Here is a 22,142-nt window from a genome sequence, read left to right on the forward strand (position 1 = left end):
ATCTGCTCTGAGAAGCTAAGAAAAAGCTCACAATAAATAAAAACAAACAATAAAAACACTATTTGCACATTATGGCAAGTATTAAAAGAGAGAAGGAGAAATTAATGCACACACCACAGTTAAGCACAAGAAGAAAGGGAATTTGGGAGGGGAAAGCTCAGGGAAAAAAATCATGATGGCTTTGGCACACCTACATCTCATGCATCAGTTGTGACCATTCTTGGATCATGAGGTCTTCTACACACACTCCATGGAGCTGCCCTTGAAGAGCATTTGGAAAATATAGCTGGTACTAAATGTGGCAGCCTGGGCAGTAATGCTGTATCCTAATATACCTGGGTGACATCCATTGCTTTGAAGGCTAAAGTGGTTACTAGTCTGCTTCCAGTACAATTCAAGGGGCTGGTTGTCACCTTTAAGGCCCTACATAGCTCCAGACTGCTTTCTTCCATATACATCAGGTTGAACAGGGTTACCCCCTCCAGGTCCCATTGCTACAAAGATGCCACCTGATGTGATCTCAGTAGTGGGCATTTTCAATTGCCATTCTGATGGTGCAGAATTCCTCTCTAGGGAGATCTGGTCTGTTCCTTCCTCTCTGGGTTTTTGGAGAGCAGTTAAGACCTAGCTGTTCCATCAGGTGCAGGAGGTACATAATGATTGAAGATTTGAACTTTTGGATGTGTGTTTTTATACATATTTCCTTTCTTATATAATTCTGAAATAGTATTTGATTTATTGTATGGGTCAGTTATTTATTATTTCTGCAGGATTTGTTTTCATTGTTAGCCACCCAGCATATAAATAAAGCATATAAATAAATATTAATGCAGAGCAGAAAATGCTTTTTTGAAAAAAAGCAGATTTGTAAAGTAGAAATAATACTGTGTGATACGCATTTCTATAACTGTGTATTTCAGTGTACTGTAATGAAGATCTTGCATGATATCCTTCATTCACAAGCTGATTTTTTTAAAATAATTAAGTTCACAGTGGTAAGTCTCTGTTCCTTTTGGATGCATTCACATCACCATTGGCACAGAAAAAAAACCCAGCATGTTATTTTTTTTTCAGCTCTACTTACCCATTAAGATACTCAGTAGCTTTTGAACTCTGGAGTTGACCCCAACTATTCTGTAGAGTCCTTGTTCATTGATCCCTATGGAGTGAAATTATTTCATTTAGATAAATGGTTGAAAAATAATTTAATGTTTCTTTTTTAAAAAACGGTTTCTCACAGAGCTACACTAATTAAAAGTCTGTCACAGCTCTACACACTTTTCAAAGTTTCTAATTAAGAGCTGGTGGCATTTCTTTCTGTGTTTCAGATCAAAGACCCACATACAATTACTAGTAAAAGTTATTCCCCCACTATAATGAGATAATCCAAAAAGATGAGGGAATGTAAAAATCTGTTGTTAGGTGTGGGGTTAGGCCTAAGAGCTCATATATAAAAATAGCAGTACAGAATGTCTCTAAGAGTTAGAAACAGGGGTTAAATGACCTAAACTTTATTTATTTGAAAAGTTTAGAATTACTTTTTTTCAAAATAATCACTAGTTTGGTTACACAGTTGAATATATTTAACCTATGATTTTAATCAAGGCCATTACTCTTAAACCATTTTAACTGAGCTGTGCTTTTTACTTAACTTCAAATAATATGCAGTCTTGTAGTAGTAGGGCACAAAGCTAAAGCTCAACAAGTCTTTTTATAAGCCATAGTTTATTTTCATAAAAATATAAGACCAGGTAATCAGAAAACAAATTAACATTGCTTGAAGTAGGCTCGTAGAAAGAAGCAGTACATTTAAAAAGTATAAGCTCAAAAGTTATTTCATTCAACATTTTTAACATGAACTTCCATCGGTAACATAGGCTGATTTCAAACCAGGCTATGAAAACCAAGATTGTACCTACGACAATTGAGGGAAGAAAGAATGATGAAGAAGTCTATATCTGCTATATAGATACAAGAGAGTTCTATATCTGGAAACATCACCTCTAGATTCAACAGCATGGATACACTTCTTGACGATGCTAAATCCCATATTATCCAACTGGGCCACTGCAAGGGGGAAAAAAAGAAAGAACTTACTAAGTATATAATAGAAATGCAACATCAGTTGCTTTGCTTTGCTTTTTGAAATATATAAAAGCATTCCAGAAACATAGTACAGTTGTGTGAAAAAGAAAGTACACCCTCTTTGAGTTCTGTGCTTTTACGTATCAGGACATAATAAAAATCATCTGGTCCTCAGCAGTTCTCAAAAGCAGGTAAATACAACCTCAGATGAACAACAACACATGACATATTACACCATGTCATTTATTTTACGAAAAGAAAGCCAAAATGGACAAGCCATGTGTGAAAAACTAAGTGCACCTTATGATTCAATAGCTTGTAGAACCACCTTTAGCAGCAATAACTTGAAGTAATCATTTTCTGTAAGACTTTATCAGTCTCTCACATTGTCATAGAGGAATTTTGGCCCACTCTTCTTTACAACTTTGCTTCAGTTCACTGAGGTTTGTGGGCATTTGTTAATGCACAGCTCTCTTGAGGTCCTGCCACTGCATTTCAATCGGGTTGAGGTCTAGACTTTGACTGGGCCATTGCAACACCTTGATTCTTTTCTTTTTCAGTCATTCTGTTGTAGATTTGCTGGTGTGCTTGGGATCATTGTCCTGTTGCATGACCCAATGTCGGCCAAGCTTTAGCTGTCGGACAGATGGCCTCACATTTGACTCTAGAATACTTTGGTATACAGAGGAATTCATGGTCAACTCAATGACTGCAACGTGCTCAGGTCCTGTGGCTGCAAAAGAAGCCCAAATCATCACCCCTCCACCACTGTGCTTGACGGTTGGTATGAGATGTTTGTGTTGATATGCTGTGTTTGGTTTTCGCCAAACGTGGCACTGTGCATTATGGCCAAACATCTCCACTTTGGTCTTGTCTATCCTAAGGACAGTGTTCCAGAATGTGATTTGTTCAGATGCAACTTTGCAAACCTAAGCCATGCTGCCATGTTCTTTTTAGAGAGAAGAGGCTTTCTCCTGGCAACCCTTCCAAACAAACCATACTTGTTCAGTCTGTTTCTAATTGTACTGTCATGAACTTTAACATTTCACATGCCAACAGAGTCTGAGATGTAATTCTTGGATTTCTTGCAATTTCTCTGAGCATTGCACGGTCTGACCTTGGGGTGAATTTGCTGGGATGTCCACTCCTGGGAAGATTGGCAGCTGTCTTGAATGTTTTCCACTTGTGAATAATCTTCCTCACTGTAGAATGATGGACTTTAAATTGTTTGGAAATGGCCTTATAACTCTTCCCAGATTGATGGGCAGCAACAATTGCTTCTCTAAGATCATTGCTGATGTCTTTACTCTTTGGCATTGTGTTAACACACGCCTCATTGCTCAAGACCAGCAAACTCCTAAAATTTCCGATTTTATAGAGGTAGTCACACTTGCCAATGTTCAATGGATCAAGGGCATTTGATTAGCAGCACATGGCTGCTACTTAGCCTCTTCATACCTATGGAACCAGCAAGGGTGTACTTAGTTTTTCATACATGGCTTGTCCATTTTGGCTTTCTTTTTGTAAAATAAATGATGACATGGTGTAATATGTCATGCGTTGTTGTTTATCTGTGGTTGTATTTACCTACTTTTGAGAACTGCTAAGGACCAGGTGATTTTTATTATGTCCTGATACGTAAAAGCATAGAACTCAAAGAGGGTCTACTTTCTTTTTCACATGACTGTACATTTCTCAAGATGCTTTTTTGGTATCCAGAGGAGAACCATAAGGACCAAAACACAGGCATCTCAATAATTATTCTGAAAGTTTTGTATTAATGGGATTTGAATAGAAATTTGAAATTTGAAGAAAAGTAAATGACCCAGGACTAACTAAGGATATGTGGGGAGTGGATAGATTGATGAGTATGTGGGATACAACACAGCAAAGAAAACTAATGATAAAGGCTTGACTAAAGCAGTTGTGTTCCTGAACTATGGGAGTCCACAAGGATGCAAGGGAAGCAAATGACAAGTGTATTGAGATTGCCCAGCACAAAGTCTCTCTCTTTTTTATTCACTTCTCAATGTTGCATGGAACTACGGAAGGGGCAGAAGCTGGTTTCCATCATTTTGACAAAGTCTCGACTTACTGTGATTGACCCTGTTCTCAAATAATGGTTTATGGATCAGGTAAATAAATAATCCCATATTAGTCAATATCAATGTAATTCAGTTGGTTACCCAACTTTTCCTTTTCCTATGTGAGGTCAATCTGACCATATTGAGCACAAAAATGCCTGCCTTGGTTCACTGGCAGACTTTGTCACAGTCTGCATCTGCAGATGTAAAGGCAAAAGACTGGGAGCTGTGCAGCACTTCCTACCACCACCTCTCTGGACTCCAGCTATATACAACTCCCAAAATGGCATCATATCTACCACTCTGGAGAATGAATGACTAAACACCCACCAAGTAAATATATCTTCAGAACCCTGCCATTATCATTCCAAGTTGCTGAATTGGGGCTTATAGGTCCTATGTGGGTGAGATCAGTTGCCATTTCCTGGCACTCTACGCTACCTAATGGTCTCACACAGTCTTTAAAAAGAGAGCTTATTAAACATTCCAATTGACTGCTAGCACATGGTTAGAATTATTGAAATAAATAACCAGAATTAAAATGCAAGAGTTACAATAAAGCTCAGAGTCATACGGCACAGTCTTGAAGCAGGGCTGACTACATAATCCTATTTTGCCACAGTATAATTCTCCTGGAACTGAGTTTTTAGGGACAGCTGTTCTGTGATATCCCAGCTGGCTTGGAAGTGAATAATCCATCCTGCTCTCATTCTTTTTAGTGTTGTGGCTACAAAGGGATTGTTTAACAAGCAACATGTTATAGTTCCTTTTATTCATTTCATTTTGCAGACTTCCATAATGTGTCGTCATCATTATCATCATGCTGCATGAAATATTTATTCCGTGCAAATTAAGATGTCTTAAAATCATGCAAACAAATTATAGAATAAGTATCCAAGCACTGTCACTAGGCCTATAAAAAATTCAATTAAGTCCTTCTGGTACACTTCTTTAAATAATTTGAGTTAGTAATACATATATACATACATAATTACTAAATCTGTTAAGACATGTTTTGGTCAGCTTCAACTTAGAATGATATCTCTTTCCAAGGAAAAAAAATTTCCCACTGTTGGTAGGTAGTTTAGCTAAAACAGATGCTTTTGTAGTTAAAGGACCTTGTTATCGGACAACTCAATATAAAGCAAGAAGAGGGGAGCAACAGAAAGCTAGAGAAACAGAGCTTATTATACAGAAGCAACTTCCCTGATGCTTCCCATGCTTTTATACAGAAGGCATCTATGTAACCCAAGTGACATTCTCAATGGTGAGTTGTGAACCTATATGTAAAAACACCTAAAATAAATGTGGCAAATGGGTCCATTTGTGCATGTATTTTAAGAAGGAATTCTAATACACTAAACACACAGTTCAGATTAGAGTATACTTATGGGGGGGGGGATGTCTATTTTTGCTGCTGCAACAGCTGCTGTTTTCTATTGTCTATTTTTATGTTTTACAGTGATATTTTTTAACTGTCTGGTTCTGCATTGCCCTGATCCCTGTTGGAATTTAGATAGGATATAGATGTTTTAAATAAAGAAATAACAGAACTGTGATGAGATACTGAAACGGTAATTCCCAGTTTCAAAAATCTAATCCTGGGAGACTGGTTCTTAGAGGCCCAGGGTTTATTTTTTTAAAATGTAGCCATATACCCAAACTGGATTTGGGGGGGGGGGCAGAACCTGAAACATTTCTTATAAATTTTATTGCCCACACATTTTAATAGGCAAAACATTACTGCACAAACACAAGTTGCCATCGATTATGGATGGTTCCACAAAATAAAGTGGTTCTTGTAAGAAATTTTCATGTAATTTGTATCATGTAAACATACTGGGGTCATAAACTGTAGAGATATCACATATATAGATGGAGCTCTCTATCATTTCACAGCTGGAACTGCTGCAGTTGGAAACAAGCAAGTGTGTTTTCTTGAAAGCTACATGAATGGATTCCTGTGTCTAAATGGTTAACATGCAACTTGGCTTGCAGATAAAGTCTGAATTGCTGTTCAAGTGTATTAATTCATGGCTGTTATCCTGAACTAATAACCTCTCTTGAGTTTCAAAAGCAACTTTTCAAGAGTTGCTTCCTCATCATTTAGAACAAGGAGCAAGCATATGAGCTTCAGTTTGTCTATGCAGAACAAACCGAACGCTAGAGTAAATCTGAGGTCCAAACACTGAGGCAAGGTTCGGACACCAGAATTATGTGATAAGCCTCAAATGCACAAGGATGGGATTGTTAAAAGAAAATAATTAAATGCATTAAAATAATTTTGAGCAGTCCATCATCCTACCCAAAAATGAACCCCAGAGTGTCGTACAGTCTTAAAAAGTTGAGGGAAAAAAAGGAGGGTGGGATCCTAAATTAATAGTTGGCAACTGGTAAGAGAATCAAAATGGCATGCCTTTTAGAAGAACAATACATCTTAATATTCTTAGCCAAATTACCAATAAACAAAATCTGTTCAAAATGCTCATAATTCTTTTCAAAATATATTTCTTGAATTTCTAATTTTTCAAAAGGAACACTTCCACAAAGATTCAGGAATTTCCTAAGGGTTTCTCTCCCCACATCGTAACTTTATTGGAAAAACAAATCCACTCTTTTTATTTTCATAGCTCCAAAATACATCTTAGATTTAGGAGTCATAAAGGGGAAATTTTCCCACTGCCCTATAGGACATCACTCCTCCAGTTAGTGGGGAGTGGGGATATCTTTATTCTGAAGAAACAAAAGGCACGCATGGGATTTTTCTCTTCCCAATATCCATTATTCACATCATTTAAAGGCTGTTCTCAGATATATTTTATATCTACCCCATTCCTTCCAGGATATTCATTCCATACTTTCACCTGTGATTTTCTAGCAGAAGAGGATTTTAACTGAAAAACTTTTTGGGGAGACATCCCAGCCACTGTTCCCAATGAACATATGGCTCTCATAGCTGTATTTTGAGGGAGGGGAGATGGAGATCCTAGAGAAGATGAGCTTTGGCCCTAGAATAATTGAAAAAGAGAAAAGACATCAAGCCTCCCAATGTTTGTTAATAATCCCAATCTATGGTGGTTAAGGGTAATCTTCTTATTTAAAGGCTAGAAAGAAATATCTCACATTGGCACGACTTTCATACCCTAATACAGTTCTTTTGAGAGATCTGGGCTGCTGCTAGAGAAGAGACTGAATTATAATCCAGCAAAAACAAAGGAAATTGCTTTCATCACCATAATTGAAAGAAAAATAATTTGAAAGCATTCAGCTAATTGACTCCTGGGATGCAGAAGACAGAACATAAAATGCTTTTATTTCCCTATCAGCACTATAATTGGAATTATACAAGTGATGGGCAAAATTTTAGTGGCTGTGAAGGCACTTAGGGATATGGCAGAAAGATGATGATGCCACCTAAGTAGTTCTAGGCATATCCTATATGTCCCAAACATTTTCAGTCTCAAAATGGAAGAATACCAAAGTTCAGTAATATAGGTGAAAAGGACTCTAGGTGTGCAAAAACAATATTGAAGATTGCTGAAGCCTGAATTATGCAATATAAATTTATTTGCACAATTTATATAAATGTATACGAAGGCACACAAATAGAATTTACCGCAGCAGATAACAGTAATCCCATCCAAAGTAGGGTTTGAGAAGAATAAAGGTTCGTGTGTACAAAGGGAGCAGCAGAGTTTTTCTTTTCTCCTATTCATTCTAGCAGCCCAGATTTTATTTTCCCTCCCACTAGTTATTATAAAAGGGAAAATTCCTATGTCTCTTCTATACTAGCAGAGGAAGGGCTCTGGGCAAGGAAACAAGGGAACTGGAAGAGGAAAAAGGTCTCTCAGTTAATATAATTATAGAGATCAGGAGCAAATAAATTAAATTGTTTTTTCAGTGTTAATTTTGTCAATTGCTAGCCCACAAACAATAGAAAACATTGTGGTAAGTGGATGATAGTGCTCCTCCTACTGAAAACATAGAACTACAGGACCAATTTATGGCAATACTGCAAATAGAAGCCATAGGCCACCCTTCTTTGCCTTAATGAGCTTTGTCTGGACTACCATGCATTTTCAGTTCATTTATACAAGGAATGACTAAAATCAAAACAAAAAGATGGACCTAAGGCAACAGTGATATGTGCATTTCCCCCACATGCCAGTACTTAAAATTACCTGCACCCCAAAAAGGAAGAGGAACCAAAAAAGAAAAAAAAATGATAAAACCCTTATCTGTTCCTTTCATCATATTCTCAGCAAATGTAATATGCCTTCCTATTTTAAAGTTAAATTGTTTGGGGCAAACCCTTGTTCTTCCTTTTAGCTAAACAGAATTATGTATTTAAAAAGTTAGCAATAGGAAGTATCCATGTCACAGAAAAGCAAAATCGTGGTATTGCTTATATATTAATCAAAATCACCAGTGGCTAACTTGTTCCACTGCAAGTTTCCTTACTGCGTTTTATTTAAATTTCTTAATCAACACAGGAATAGGAAATATATCACCTGTGGGGAGAGGGAATCCTAGAAATCCTCTCCTAGGCTGACATAATCTCACAAGCTACTGAGGTGAAATTATCTCTAATTGTGCCGTCTTGTTTGACATACTAGCGCTATTCAAGAGATGGTGGATATGTAAATCTTGTACTGCGGAGAAGGGAAGAAAGATCTAGGGAAGGAAAGTGTGGGTTTAAAATTACATGGCATTTATCGACTGAAAACAGTAAAGGGAGCTGGACCACTTATATAGTGTCTGTCAGCTGGAGTGACCTAACAGCTGGAGAAGCTATGCTGCTTCTCAGATTTACTAGGAACAACATTCTATTTATAAAGAAACACAACCAGCAGGGATCCCTTAGGAAGAAAAGGGATGATGAGCTCATGAAGGTTTCAGCTGAATGCGGCTTGCTCTAAAAAAAAAAAAAAGGCAACAGGAGGGAGTTTCTTTTACTGTGTTCCAAGTATTTCTGAGCTTGCAGGGTTAAAAAGAACGCCATTCATCAGTATTCCCAAACTCAATAAACACTCACACACCAGCATATGAAAACCCATACTAACTTTACAAGCCACACCCAGGATAAACAAGAGATTTGCTGCAATGTCACTGCATGGCAGCAGCTGTAAAGAGGAAAAAACAGAGCTACAGTGATATTTGTAAGCTGGCTTGCTGCTTAGAAACAGAGAACAGATTTTTAAATAGCAATAGCAAGAAGTTCAAGTTGTTCAGCAAAACACATTATCAAGCCATTTGCTCTGTCCAATATTTGGGGTGAATGGAGGAAAATATTTAAAGTGTGCTATTTCATGCATACAAGGAGCCTTTCATCCCAAGAATACATCAGCTCAACAACAGTCCAGGGGCAGGCTCAGGTTTTGGACAAACCCTTTTTAGCACAAGATATTTCATTTCTATTCATTAAATTTTAAGGAAAGTAAAACAAGGAACTAAGATTCAGAAAAATCTTAGTTCTCCTTCTCACTTCCCTTCTGTAAACTTCTGTGCCTGGGTTGTGTAAACTGAGACAAAAGATTGTTAAATAATTTGCCAAAGGAAACACACAATTTGCAACAAAGCCAGTTTCAGGACTCCACAGCTCTTGGGTTGCATCCAGATGTTTACTTGCTGGAATTCCAGCAGCTATAAAGCTCTTTTGTTTAATACAATGATTGTCAACCTTTAATGTTACTGTGAAACCATTTGACACCCAAAACTATACCTGAAAGTTTAAAATATCAACATACATAAAGACCAGAAGGCTACAGTAGATTACGGAGCACCATCTACTGGCTTATCCAGGCATGCAAGTCCACAAATCATTTGCTCAATATTACTGTAGCTTTTTTCTGACTAAGTAATAAAATACTTACTGCCTTCATTTTGGTTGTCTTTATTTGAGTTATAGACCTGCAAAAGAAAAGAAAATAATCATGGAAGTGCCAGTATATCTTCATAGTATCAATACTATATAATAACAGATCCTATGTGACCATGGTCAGAAAAGATGTCCCGCCTTCAATAATATAATTTTAAAAGATTCTCATCTTCCTACAAACAAAAAAATATGTACATAGGCAAAACAGAGGAAAGAATGTTTAAAATACTTTTACAACATCCAAGGATGAGGATTTTATATTTGTTGGTTGGATTTGTATACTACCTTTCCTCTAGGAGCTAAGAAACAAGACAGAGCTCTCTCCTTCAGTTTTCCCTACAACAACCATCTAGTGAGGTCAACTGAGCTGAGAGAAAGTGAGCTTCTATGGCTAAGGGTTGACTTGAACATTGGCATCTCCAGACCTAGTCCAACACTTTAATCATTAAACAACATTGGCTTTGATATGAGCATCAAACATATTGTATGTTAAACAAAAGCTGATTAGAAAAGTACCTCAGAAAGGTGGATGTGCTATGTGAGGAGTATGTTCTCAACATAAATATTTTCTTTAAAAAAAACCTTTCATAATGAATCTGGGAGTGGCCTTTATTCCATTCTTCAAGATACAGAATTCAAAGTTGCACTGGGCATACGTTGCATCATGACATTAAGTCGATGGCTATAAGGAAAAAAACATCATACAGGGCATCTATATTGCCTTGATAGAAAGATGATTTCTTTAGAGTTCCAGTAGTCACTTGCAAAGGTCTGAAATTAGCAAGCCAGTACAGACAATTTTTCAAAGTACTTCATACCCACTGAATATGTCAGCCCATACTGAATATGGCTGAAAGAGACAAAGAATCATATGCCCAGAAAAATAGCTATGGGAATTAAGATTTAGCAAAAGCTATTTGAGGTAGTTGTACTTTGATTTCTATTTTATTTCATTATTTGATTGTGACATGAAATGGCAAAATGACATTTGTTTCCCCCAAACAAGCTGGTGTCCTTCTCTACCCTGCCCTCTGCATTGTTATATTTTTATTTTAGGCATTGCCCAACTCCAAACTGAATCTGGGCGGTATACAATAAAACTAAACAAAATAGGAAAATACAATATAATAAAATTATTAAAAACAAAGGTAGAAGAAAGGGAGTAAAGAACAAGAAGAGATGGTGAGTCTGACTAACAACACTCACATCTCCAAACATATCCAATGGGCTCCAGCTAGCCTAACCCAAGGCCCTGAAGAACATCCAGGTCTTCAAGGCTTTCCAGAAAGCTATCAGAGTGGGAGACACCTGGATATCAGGTAGAACCTCATTCCAGAGGGCAGGGGCCACACAGAGAAGACATGTTCTGGGGTCCCAATAGATGACACTGCTTGATTGAAGGAACCTGGAGTGTGCCAATGCTGTCGGATTGAACCAGTTGGGCTGATACCATGGGAGATGGGCGGACCCTCAAGAAATGGCAAATGACCTCATCCAGCAGTTTCATGCAGATGTTGAACAAGTGGGAAGAGAGTGTCGACCCTGTGGCACTCCACAAAGGAGGGACTAGAAAATGATACCCCCACCCCCACGCACAGCCAAGACTGACTGATACCATCCTCAAAGGAAGGAAGAAAACCACAGTAAAATGGTGCCACCATCTCCCAACCCCCAGATACTATGGTCAACAGTATCAAAAGCCACTGAGAGAACAAAGAGAACAAGAATGGATACGCCACCTCCAACAAACAAGTGACTGAACTAAAAGTATTGACAATCTTATCTACTTCCTCAAGAGTTACTGGCTCAAATTTATCCCAGACCACACCACAAGACCAAGCCCCGGGCACCTCAGTTGGACCTACCAGAGCCCAGGACCCCTGAGGATCTGATGTCCAGCCACTGAGGGTAGAAGCCAAAGGCCAGACAGTGGGACTGCTTTCAAACAGCAGATCCACTGTTCCCGAGTGCAGCCCACCTCCAGATTCCCCTGATGTGTTCTGCTGCCTGTCAGTGTTGTGACATTCCTGTCTGCCCTATCAGCTCCCCCCAACCTACTCCCTCATCACTCCCTACTCCCAGGCCAAGGCACATATAACCAGTTACACTCCCACCCATCCCACAACTACCGATGCCTCAACAACCCACCTTGTCCCACAACAACCCAACCAACCCCCCGGCCATACCTGCTAAAGCACTCAATGGCTTCAGGGCAGGAAACCTCCACAGAGAAAGGGACCACCCAGATCACCCACCCTCCACAAATGAGGGAAGATTACAACCCCAAGGGACTAAAAACACATTATAGCTCCCGGCCAACATATCCAGGTCTGCTCTCAATATAATCCATGCTACAAATTGTAATTCTTTTCCATAAAAAATAAATATTATAAAATTCCACTACAGCATATACTTTTAATTAATTAACCTGTGCAAAACCTAGAATATAAAATTTAGGCTACTTGTTTTTCTTCTGGGGTTTATGCTTATAATTACACTTACAGAATCTACTGGTAAGGAAAAAAATACATGAGTGTGTTCAGAAACTTCTATCCTGTTATAATCAGTGTCTGCGGCAAGTGCCACACGCAGCCTACACCGACCACCCTGGAAATCAACCTTTTCCATCCAGACAGACTGATGTGACTGTTTCCATCCTCACCATACTTTATGGCTCAGAACACAAACAGCATCTATAAAAGTTCAGCTGTTTTTGCAAAGTAAACTGCATTTTTTCCTTTTTTTATGAATAATTATTAAAAGACTACAAAAATTTTAAAGAGACTTAGAAGAAGACAGAGAAAAAAATGTTTAAAGTGTGAAAGAAAAAGTGGAGAATAACAAAAAAGCAAGAAAAAGAAAAAAATATCTAAAGAAGTGACTTCCGATCTTCTTTGCAGCAGTTACAAACTAGCAATTACCATCTCCACACCGCCATATTGCATATCATAGGTCCCTTCTTCCAATAAACAAACTTTTTAATCAGTAAATCCTGAAATCAGCATTTCATTTTTATCCATTTTCGCCAAAAAGTCTATAAAGGGTTTCCAGTCTTTTATAAAAGTAGTTGTAGTTCCCTCCTTAATCAAACAAGTCAATTTAGCCATTTCTGCAAACTCAGCCATCTTCACAACCCATCCCTCCATGACTGGTGTTTCTGTAATCTTCCATCTTTGTGCATATAATAGCCTTGCTGCAGTTACCATATATAAAACCAATTGTCCATGAGCCTTTTCTAGTTGACTATCCATAGCTGACTGTTCGGTTTCAACTTAACATTAATTTTTAAAACTCTCTGTATCACCATATGTATATGTATTTGTGTCCAGTGTCTTTTAGCTTTTTTACAAGTCCACCATGCATGATAAAATATTCATATTTTCACATTTCCAACAGTGATTAGAAGTACCTTTATATATCTTAAACAATTTCTCTGGTACCAACGGTATATCATTTTAAAATTGTAAGACAATGTGAATTTCAGACCTTTTAACCACATTCTCTCCCATTGATGCATTTGAATATTATAACCAAAATTCTCGGCCCATTTTACCATACAGTAACTTGCTCTTCCTCCGTTTCAAATCTCAACAAAAGTTTATACATTTTAGCAATCATACGTTCATCATTTATACATAGTTCATTTTCAAATTCCATTTTATCACATTCTATTCCTGGTACGTCTTTATCTACACTAAATCTTTCTCTTACTGTGCATATGAGAACCATTGAAAACTAAATCCCACTGCAGTCAATTGTTCTCTTGATTTCATCTTAAGCTCCCCATTTTCCTGTACTAGCAAGTCTTTATACGTTAACCATTTGTCTTTGCCCGCTGTTTCTTTTCTATAAAACACTTATCGAGCTGAGGTCAACAAAGGTATTTTTGGACATAGTCTGAGTTTGTATCTATTCCATATTTGTAGCATGGCATTCCTAATATGTAGGAATCTACATTTACTTTAACTTTATCATATCATAAGTAACTATGCCACCAAAACCTCAGACCATGATCTTCTAAATGTAAAAGTCTCTTATTTTTTAACAACAGCCATTCCGTCATCCAAACCAAACAGCAGACACCAAAATGCAATTTAAAATCAGGAAAAGTCCTCCTCTTTCCTTTGCATCTTGTAGAATCTTATATTTAACCCTTGGATTTTCCCCCTGCCATATAAATCTGGATATGTCTTTTTGCCACTGTTTAAATGGTGCATAAGTTCTCAAAACAGGTATTGTCTGAAATAAAAACATTCATTTTTGCCACAGAAATTCTTCCCAACAATAATTGTAATTTTCCCTATCTTAATAAATCCTTCTTAATTTCATTCCATATGTTAAAATAATTATTTTGAAATAACATACAATTCATGTTAATTATAATGAACCCACATATTTCACTTTTTTCCCAAGACAATTCGTTTTGGTCTTCCATCTTCATATTCATTGTCAGCATCTTTGTTTTTTCCTTATTAATTTTAAATCCAGCCAATGCACCAAATTCTCTTAGTTTTTCCATTAATACATCTATCCTCCCTAAAAGGTTCTCCAAAATTAAAACGAAATCATTGGCCAATGCTCTTAGTTTATAAACTTCTTTTTTAACTTTCACTCCAGCAATTCTCTCATCTTGTCTTATGTCTCTATTCAAAACTTCAAGAGCCAGAAAAAAACTGCAATTTTTTTTCCAACACAAGGGTATTTGGTAAAGCAAAAAACCCACAAATATTATTTTTGCCTAAAGATAGCTGCTGATGTTAGTTATCAGATCTCATTCAATTATAAGAACTTTGCTCCCTATTTCTCTTGTCAATAGTACTGAAGCTCAGTAACAGTGTTGCCAAGGCAAAAACAAAAGGCTAGTTTAAAGAATGAGAGGATAGTTATCAAGTCAAGTATGTCACTATGGGACAACCAGACCTCTATACCAGCCCTCATGTGTAATCACAAACACAACTTCCCATCATAGGCTTTTGTGTATGCATAAACACATGAACTCAGAAACACTTCTTTTCATGTTTTCTTCTGATGCAAACTAAATCTTTTTTCCTCTTTCTTCTACTCTGTGTAAATGTGCTTTTTTAAAATAAATTTTAACTAGGTATTTATTTATTGTTTTAATCTGTTGTAAGCCACCCAGAGTCCTCCACTGGGGGGAGATGGGCGGGGATAAGTTTGATAAATAAATAAATAAAATCTGCAAAGAGAACTTTCTGCACTTCCCTTCCTTATGGAACAAAATTCTTTTTCTTCTTCCTATTCATTAGTTTTTCTCAACAGCCTCCCCCAACTTAGAGTCTTAAAAGAAAATCAAACATGAATCAGTCTCCCCATGGACTCAGATGAGGTAAGAAATGAATGAGTGCTGAATGAATACAGCCGTGAGGGACTGGTATGAAAGAAGGACGTTGATGTAATTTGGTCATATGTAGTTTGGTCATGTAGACTGGAGAGTATCCCAAAACAACTATATGAAGAGTACATGGGCTGAGAGAAAGAGCAAGATAGAGCAAATGTAAATAAGTTTTATTGCTGTATCCATAGGTCAGAACTATGTAGCATAGCATAAAATACAATAAAATAGTAACAATAGGTTACTTTTTATGACAAATCCTTCTTAGGTACCCCATTCCCACTGCATTCAATCTTTTTTCTCCTAACAGTCCCAGTTCTCACTTCCATATAGTACAGGTAATCCTCATTCAGCAACCACTCGTTCAGTGACCATTCGAAGTTACAATGGCACTGAATAAGGGGACTTACAACTGTTCCTCGTAGTTGCAACCATTGCAGCATCCCATGTTCACATGATCACGATTCAGGTGCTTGGCAACCAGCTCGCAATTATGACAGTTGCAGTGTCCGTTTGCAACCTTCACTGCTGGCTTCCAATAGGCAAAGTCAATGGGGAAGCCAGCAGGAGGTCACAAATGGCAATCACATGACATCATGCCTCACGACAGTGCAGGATTCACTTAACGATGGCAACGGGAACTGCCACAACTGCTGTCGTAAACTGTCACATGACATCACACTTTACAACCTCATCACTTAGCAATGGAGTCGCCAGTCCCAATTACTGTCATTAAGTGAGGACTACCTGTAAAGTGGCAGAAACAAGCTTTTATACACAATTGTTTTCCCTAGTTTCAACAAACATTCCTTTCTCACAACAGATCACATACTATCTACCTTTTTACCAGTATCTGCACATCTTAGCATGTCTCTGTCCATTTTATCATCTTTTAGTAAGCATTCTATCACAGTACACAAATCCACCTACCTGCTTTAGTTTTTAACCAGTTAGGTATAGCTTGCAATCCATTCTCTCCATTTTTGAATATGTAGTTTAAGCATTTATTTAGCTTTTTCCATTTATTTAAATTGTATTTAAATTTCTTTATTTGATATCTTGCCTTTCTACCCTGGTGAGCACTCAAGGCAGATGAAATGTTGTTTGTAATTCTGTATCAAGGATCTTAATCTGCTTAAGCACCACCACTGCCTGATCTTGTCCCAAGGGCATGAATACAGGCAGCCCCCAGGTTAAGAATGTCTGACTTACGGACAACTCGTATTTACGAACAGGCTGCCTATTACTAAAAGCCATGCATGTTTAATATACAGCCTGTTTTCAATGGTTTTCAGCATCTCATGAAAACATTGCATGGCTTCAGCAGCTCATTGGCTTGAGGAAGGAGAATGCCATCCTCCATTTTTAGTAATAAGCAGTCTGCTTGTAAGTACAAGTTCCAACTTACATAGAAATTTGAGTTAAAGACTTAAGAATGGATCTTGCTCTCAACCCAGGGACTGCCTGTATCTCTCTTGAAAAACCCAGTTTATATAGCTTTTTTCTCAATTTAAAGTTTCCAGGAGGAAACATATTTATCGATTAATGTTAGCTGTACCAGACCTAGAGGTTGGAAATGAGCCTTTAACCAGTATTTAAATGCACATAGACATGCCCTTGTTTCAACATTTTAAAGTCCTGCCTCCAACCACAGGGCAATATTAGGCACACATTTTGCCACTTGGAATAGCTTTCTTAAGAATTTTTACTAAACCCTTCCCAAGTTCTGATAATTAATTCCTGGATTTAATTCAGGGTTCACCAAAGTGGTTGATATCGACCCCGAAGGGGCTACTGTTGTTATTTGTAGTACTATTAGTTAAACTAGTATTTATTAACTTATTTTCATATAATAAATGTTTGGGAGTCAATGAGCAATCTGCTACTTCACTGAGGGCTCAATGAGCTGAAGAGTTTGGGGACTCCTGATTTAATTAGACTCTGTATAACAGCTGCAATAACGTCTGGGCTTCAAAGAGCTTGAGGGCTGCTGGTACATATTGGGTACCTCTGGAGAAGAAGAAAGAAAGAATTGTGCTGAACTTCTCTGGGCATCTGAAGCAAGCTGAGCAGTGTACATATGACGCTTCCCAGAGTAATGCAGCACAAGGCCCAAGTATTTGAAGCTGGGAACCTATGCTCTATTTTACGTCCTTCAAGAAATACAATTTGTTAAAACTCCGTGCAAACAAATGACCTTTGGTTTTTCATTGTGAAGGAATGGTTGGATGAAGGCCGCGCTCGGGGAGATAAGCATTCCCTTAGCCCCCAACAGGAGCGTGGGAAGCTTAAGAAGATGAGACTGGCACCACCCTAAGGAATTCACGGTGTTTTGGCTTGCTGGCTTGTAAAGTTAGATTCAGTCTGGAGAGATTCTGTCTTTGAGGTGGAAGCTAATAAACACAACAGAACTGTATCTGCGCTGTCTTGGGGAGTTCTTTGGGCTGAACCTGACATTCATAATGATTTGTAATGAAATCTCTTTACCAAAATGGGCCAAAGCTCCCAGGGGCCTTCTGAGGCCTATTGGCATTTATGATAATAGGACTTCATCATCTGTATAAAGCAGTAGAGATACAAACCTTCTGTCCAGTTTGGGCGGGGGGGGGGAGGATATACAAAACTAGTTAGGGGCATTTTAAGAAAGAAACCATATATTTGCATTTGTAGAATTTTTGTTGGCAAGTTATTTAAAATGTAAATTACAAAAATGTTTGAAATTACATGATGACTGGAGAAGAAAAACTTGAAGTTATCTCTTAAAACTATTTACATTTTCTACAGATTTTTTGAAAGGTGAAAGAACATTACCTGGCCAATTTTTAAACCCAAATGTCTCAGAACAACTGTTAGGAAAATATTTAGCTTTAAATACCTACAATGTGATTGAAAGTTTTATACGTTTCTTTGCAATTGTAAAAAGAAATTACTTGCTCATCTTTGAAAAGGGTCTGGTGGAATGTCACAGCAGGAAGCAGAAAAAGCTTCCAGTCAGCAAAAGTGTTTTCTTCCAAGCCATAATACTGATTGTTTAAGAATTCCCCACCACCCCAAGTTGGTGAGAAGTCCAAAAATAGCACTACAGAATTCAATTTTCTTTGGATTAGAACACAAAGGAGACTTAGTATGTAATATTTACTTTATCTACAAACAAACAAGACTTAGAGGGAATTGATTCTGAACAGACAAGTAAAAGCTTAGAAAATGAAAGTTGAAAAAGTTTGAGACATGGGTTTTTTTCTTCCTAAAACTTCTCCTTCTACTCTTTCACCAGAAATACAGTGGTACCTCTACTTACGAACACCCCTACTTACGAAATTTTCGAGATACGACCAGCTCCGGCCCCAAAAATTTACCTCGATGTGCGAACTCCGCCTCGAGGTATGGCCATTTTTCCACCCTGACACATGGTCCGCGGCCATTTTTCCATCCTGACACGTGGTCCGCGGCCATTTTTCCGCCCCTGACACATGGTCCGCGGGCGTTTTTCTGCCCTGCCATGCGGTGCGCGGGCGTTTTTCCACCCCACCGCGGAGCGCGTGGGCATTTTGCCACCCCTCCGCGCGGTGCGCGGGCGCTTTTCTGCCCCTGATGCACGGTGCGTGGGGTTTTGCCGCCCCGCCGCGCAGCGTGCGGGCGCTTTTCCGCTCCTGACGCGTAGTCCGCGGACGCCAGAACGGATTAACGGTAATTACATTGAACCTTATGGGAAAATTTGCTTCGCGGTGCGACCAAATTCGGAGGGCGGAACGGATTAACCGTATTTACATTGAACTTTATGGGAAAATTTACCTCGACCTGCAACCAATTCGACTTGCGATCAGAGTCACGGAACAGATTAAGTTCATAAGTAGAGGTACCACTGTATTGGAAATCTTCTATGAAAATTCCCATTCTGGAGTAAGTGAAATACTTTGAAATGCAGCATTTTACCAACTCAAAAGGTATAATGTAAAGAATTTTATCTATTATTTTAATGTAAGTTAAAGAATGAAACTGTCCATGTTCAGCACTCAAGCTGCATCTCTATACGTGGCTGGTTGTAGTTCTCACAGAGTACTACTCAATACATGATACAGTATATATCTACTGTAATTGTTTAAAATGTATTGCAAGCTTTGTAGTTTCCTTTTTTTCCCCCTTTTCTCTTTTTTATAAGGCAAAAAATGTACACACTTAGGATAGTAAATAATGCAACACTTTACATTTCTGTCCCCCTCTCTGTTTTCTTGAGAATATTTAACATTTAATTTACATAAAACAAACCATTATATTTTTGTGGCTGTATTCCTTCATGTGTTTTTTTGCATTTTTATATGTGCAGTCAACCCAGAGTTCTCACTTGAGGCATAAATGACCAGGCTCAAATTATCCTACTTTAGACATATTATGCAAAGACCCAGCTCTCTGGAAAAGGCTCTAATGCTGGGAAAGGTGGAAGGAAAGAGAAGAGGAGGACAACCAGCAGGAAGGTGGACTCAGTTTCAGTTTCCAACAATGGGTGCATTGTTGGAAGACTTGAAGGACCATGTTAGGGACAGATCATCATAGAGAACATCCAACTATGTGATTTCTATGACTTGACACTAATTTGATGGCACACAATCAATCAATCAATCAATTACTAAACTAAATTATTTTTTAAACAAGCGTGCACAAGATTATTTGTAATTATCATAAACTGCAACTTTTTAAGCTAAATTCTAAACCATGCATTTTATTTTAATATAAAGCCAGCCTGCCTGCCTGCCTGCCTTCTTCTATAATGCTTATAAATAATTAAATTGACTTCTGGTAATTTAGATCAGCAAAAACATACTACATATCTAATAACAGCACCAATAACAATAAAAAATAATTCAATATAATACAAACACCATAAATACAATGTACCTAGTGGTGACATCCACCAGTCACTCAACAGCTTTTGGAACACCTTAGTTTTCACTCATCAATGGAAGGGCAACTGCTGCTCTGATCTTGGGAAGGATAGTTTTCTAAGGAAAAGAAAACTGTTGTTTGTGGACTCCTGGCCACTTCAAATCCCCAAACCAGGGGGCTTCTGAACAGTTTTGATGGGTAAGTGTGCTGGGCAATTCAGACAGGCCACTTCTGTGCAGAGGAGGCAATCTAGTAGGTACCTAGGCACCAATCCATATCAAGCGGGTTTTTTGGGTTGGGGTGGGTTAAAAAAATCATTTCAAATTGCAACCAATGCAGCAACTGCTGTATAGGTGTTATACAGATATTGTTTCTCCCAAACACAGTAACTTTTTTTTTTTTTTTACAATATTAGCATCTCTAAAGGCCCATCCACATATCTTGGCTGTTGCAGAAAGAAGACTCCCCACTAACTGTTTGTTGAGGACATGTATTCACATGGAGCCTCCATCTTCTTAATAGGCCACTACCAAGGCAAGCTGAAACTTGTCTAAGATGTTCCAGCTTGAAAGGACTGCTTTCCCTACTATTTCGGCAGAAAACATCCCATTAGATGTGCTAGAGTGCATGGCAAAGGAGCCTTAAGAAGTTGACAATCTATTGGACTCCAACTAGCCTACCTCAGGGCTGCCCCTCCCATCTGGCTATTGGGTGCTGCACCTTCATGGCCATTTGTGCTGTGGCTGCCAAGTGGACTGGCCACCTCAGGGTGCAACCTATATTTGGGAGGGGGATGGGAGGGGACTTGAACATCAGAATACTGATCACACATTAAACCAAATGCAGGCCTTCCAGATCAGTATTCCCATTGCTAAACGAAAAGAAACATGTTCAGGAAGCACCCTCAGATTTTGAAGATAGTTAAACAATGAGCTGTGATTTGTCACAGTGCTCTTTGCCAATCAGAATCATATGCTGCAGGGTTGTTCATGGTGGTGGTGTTGTTTTAAGCAAGACTACAGAGCTTTGCTCCAGGAGAACTGTTATTCGTTATGCACACTAGCAGACTCTCCTCTACCCTAATTGCACCAGCAATGCCAGCAATATTCTGCACAATGCATTTTTCTTCTGTGGTATTGTGCTTTGGGGGGAGGGGAACAGACAAATCTGCCCTGCAAGCACAATCTAATCTAATCTACAACCTAAAAGAATGTAGGTTCATTGCAAAGAGAAAAACAGTGAATTGGTAATGCATGACAGTAAGAAGTCAGAACTTCTTAACTCCTATTTTGCATCTCCCTTCAATCTGAAGAGAGATGAAGCACTAGCTGGTCTTCAGCATGCTACCGGGGAAAGGAAGGAATTGTGGCCTATGAGGGTAACAGAGACCTTAATTAATATAAACAAATTCAAGTCTAATGGGCCAGAGTATAACATCCCTGGACACTGAAGGAACTAGTAAAGAAGATCTCGCTAATCTTTGAGAACTCCTGCAGAACTGGAAGATCCAAGAAAATTGGAGGAAAGCAAATGTCATCACTATTACAAAAGGGGGGAGGGGAGGGGGAAGGGAAGGACCTGGGAAACTAAATCTGTTAGCTTCATATCTATACAGGGCAAGGTCCTTAAATGATTAAACAACAAGTTTGTGAATACTTGGACAGACATGCTACAATTTTCAGGACCCACCATGGGTTTATAGCAAAGAAATAGTGACAGACCACCTGTGTCTTCTATATGGACAGTGCAACATCCTCAGCCTCTTTCGGGTCTGTTACTTTTGAATAAATTGTAGCTTTCCAGCATTAAGTGCTAAACATGAAAATGATCCATGTTTCAATGCTATCTATCACATCATACT

General features: G+C 38.3%; 1 protein-coding gene across 6 annotated transcripts in view; it reads right to left on the bottom strand.

Moving 5' to 3' along the window:
* The window catches only part of ARHGAP26 (Rho GTPase activating protein 26), a 264,334-nt gene that overhangs the window by 116,255 nt on the left and 125,937 nt on the right, over positions 1 to 22,142 (bottom strand). For all 6 annotated transcript variants that reach the window (XM_088133702.1, XM_088133700.1, XM_088133699.1 and 3 more), the window contains exons 12-14: positions 10,043 to 10,079; positions 2,002 to 2,067; positions 1,085 to 1,159 (exon numbers count right to left, since the gene is read on the bottom strand). In XM_088133702.1, the coding sequence (XP_087989828.1) occupies positions 1,085 to 1,159; positions 2,002 to 2,067; positions 10,043 to 10,079 (178 nt within the window). The remainder of the gene's footprint in view (positions 1 to 1,084; positions 1,160 to 2,001; positions 2,068 to 10,042; positions 10,080 to 22,142) is intronic.

The sequence above is a fragment of the Python bivittatus genome, unplaced genomic scaffold (genome assembly GCF_059951505.1).
Source record: "Python bivittatus isolate LINGU-HERP-01145 unplaced genomic scaffold, Pbiv_v1 ctg000080_np1212, whole genome shotgun sequence".
Lineage (NCBI taxonomy): Eukaryota > Metazoa > Chordata > Lepidosauria > Squamata > Pythonidae > Python > Python bivittatus.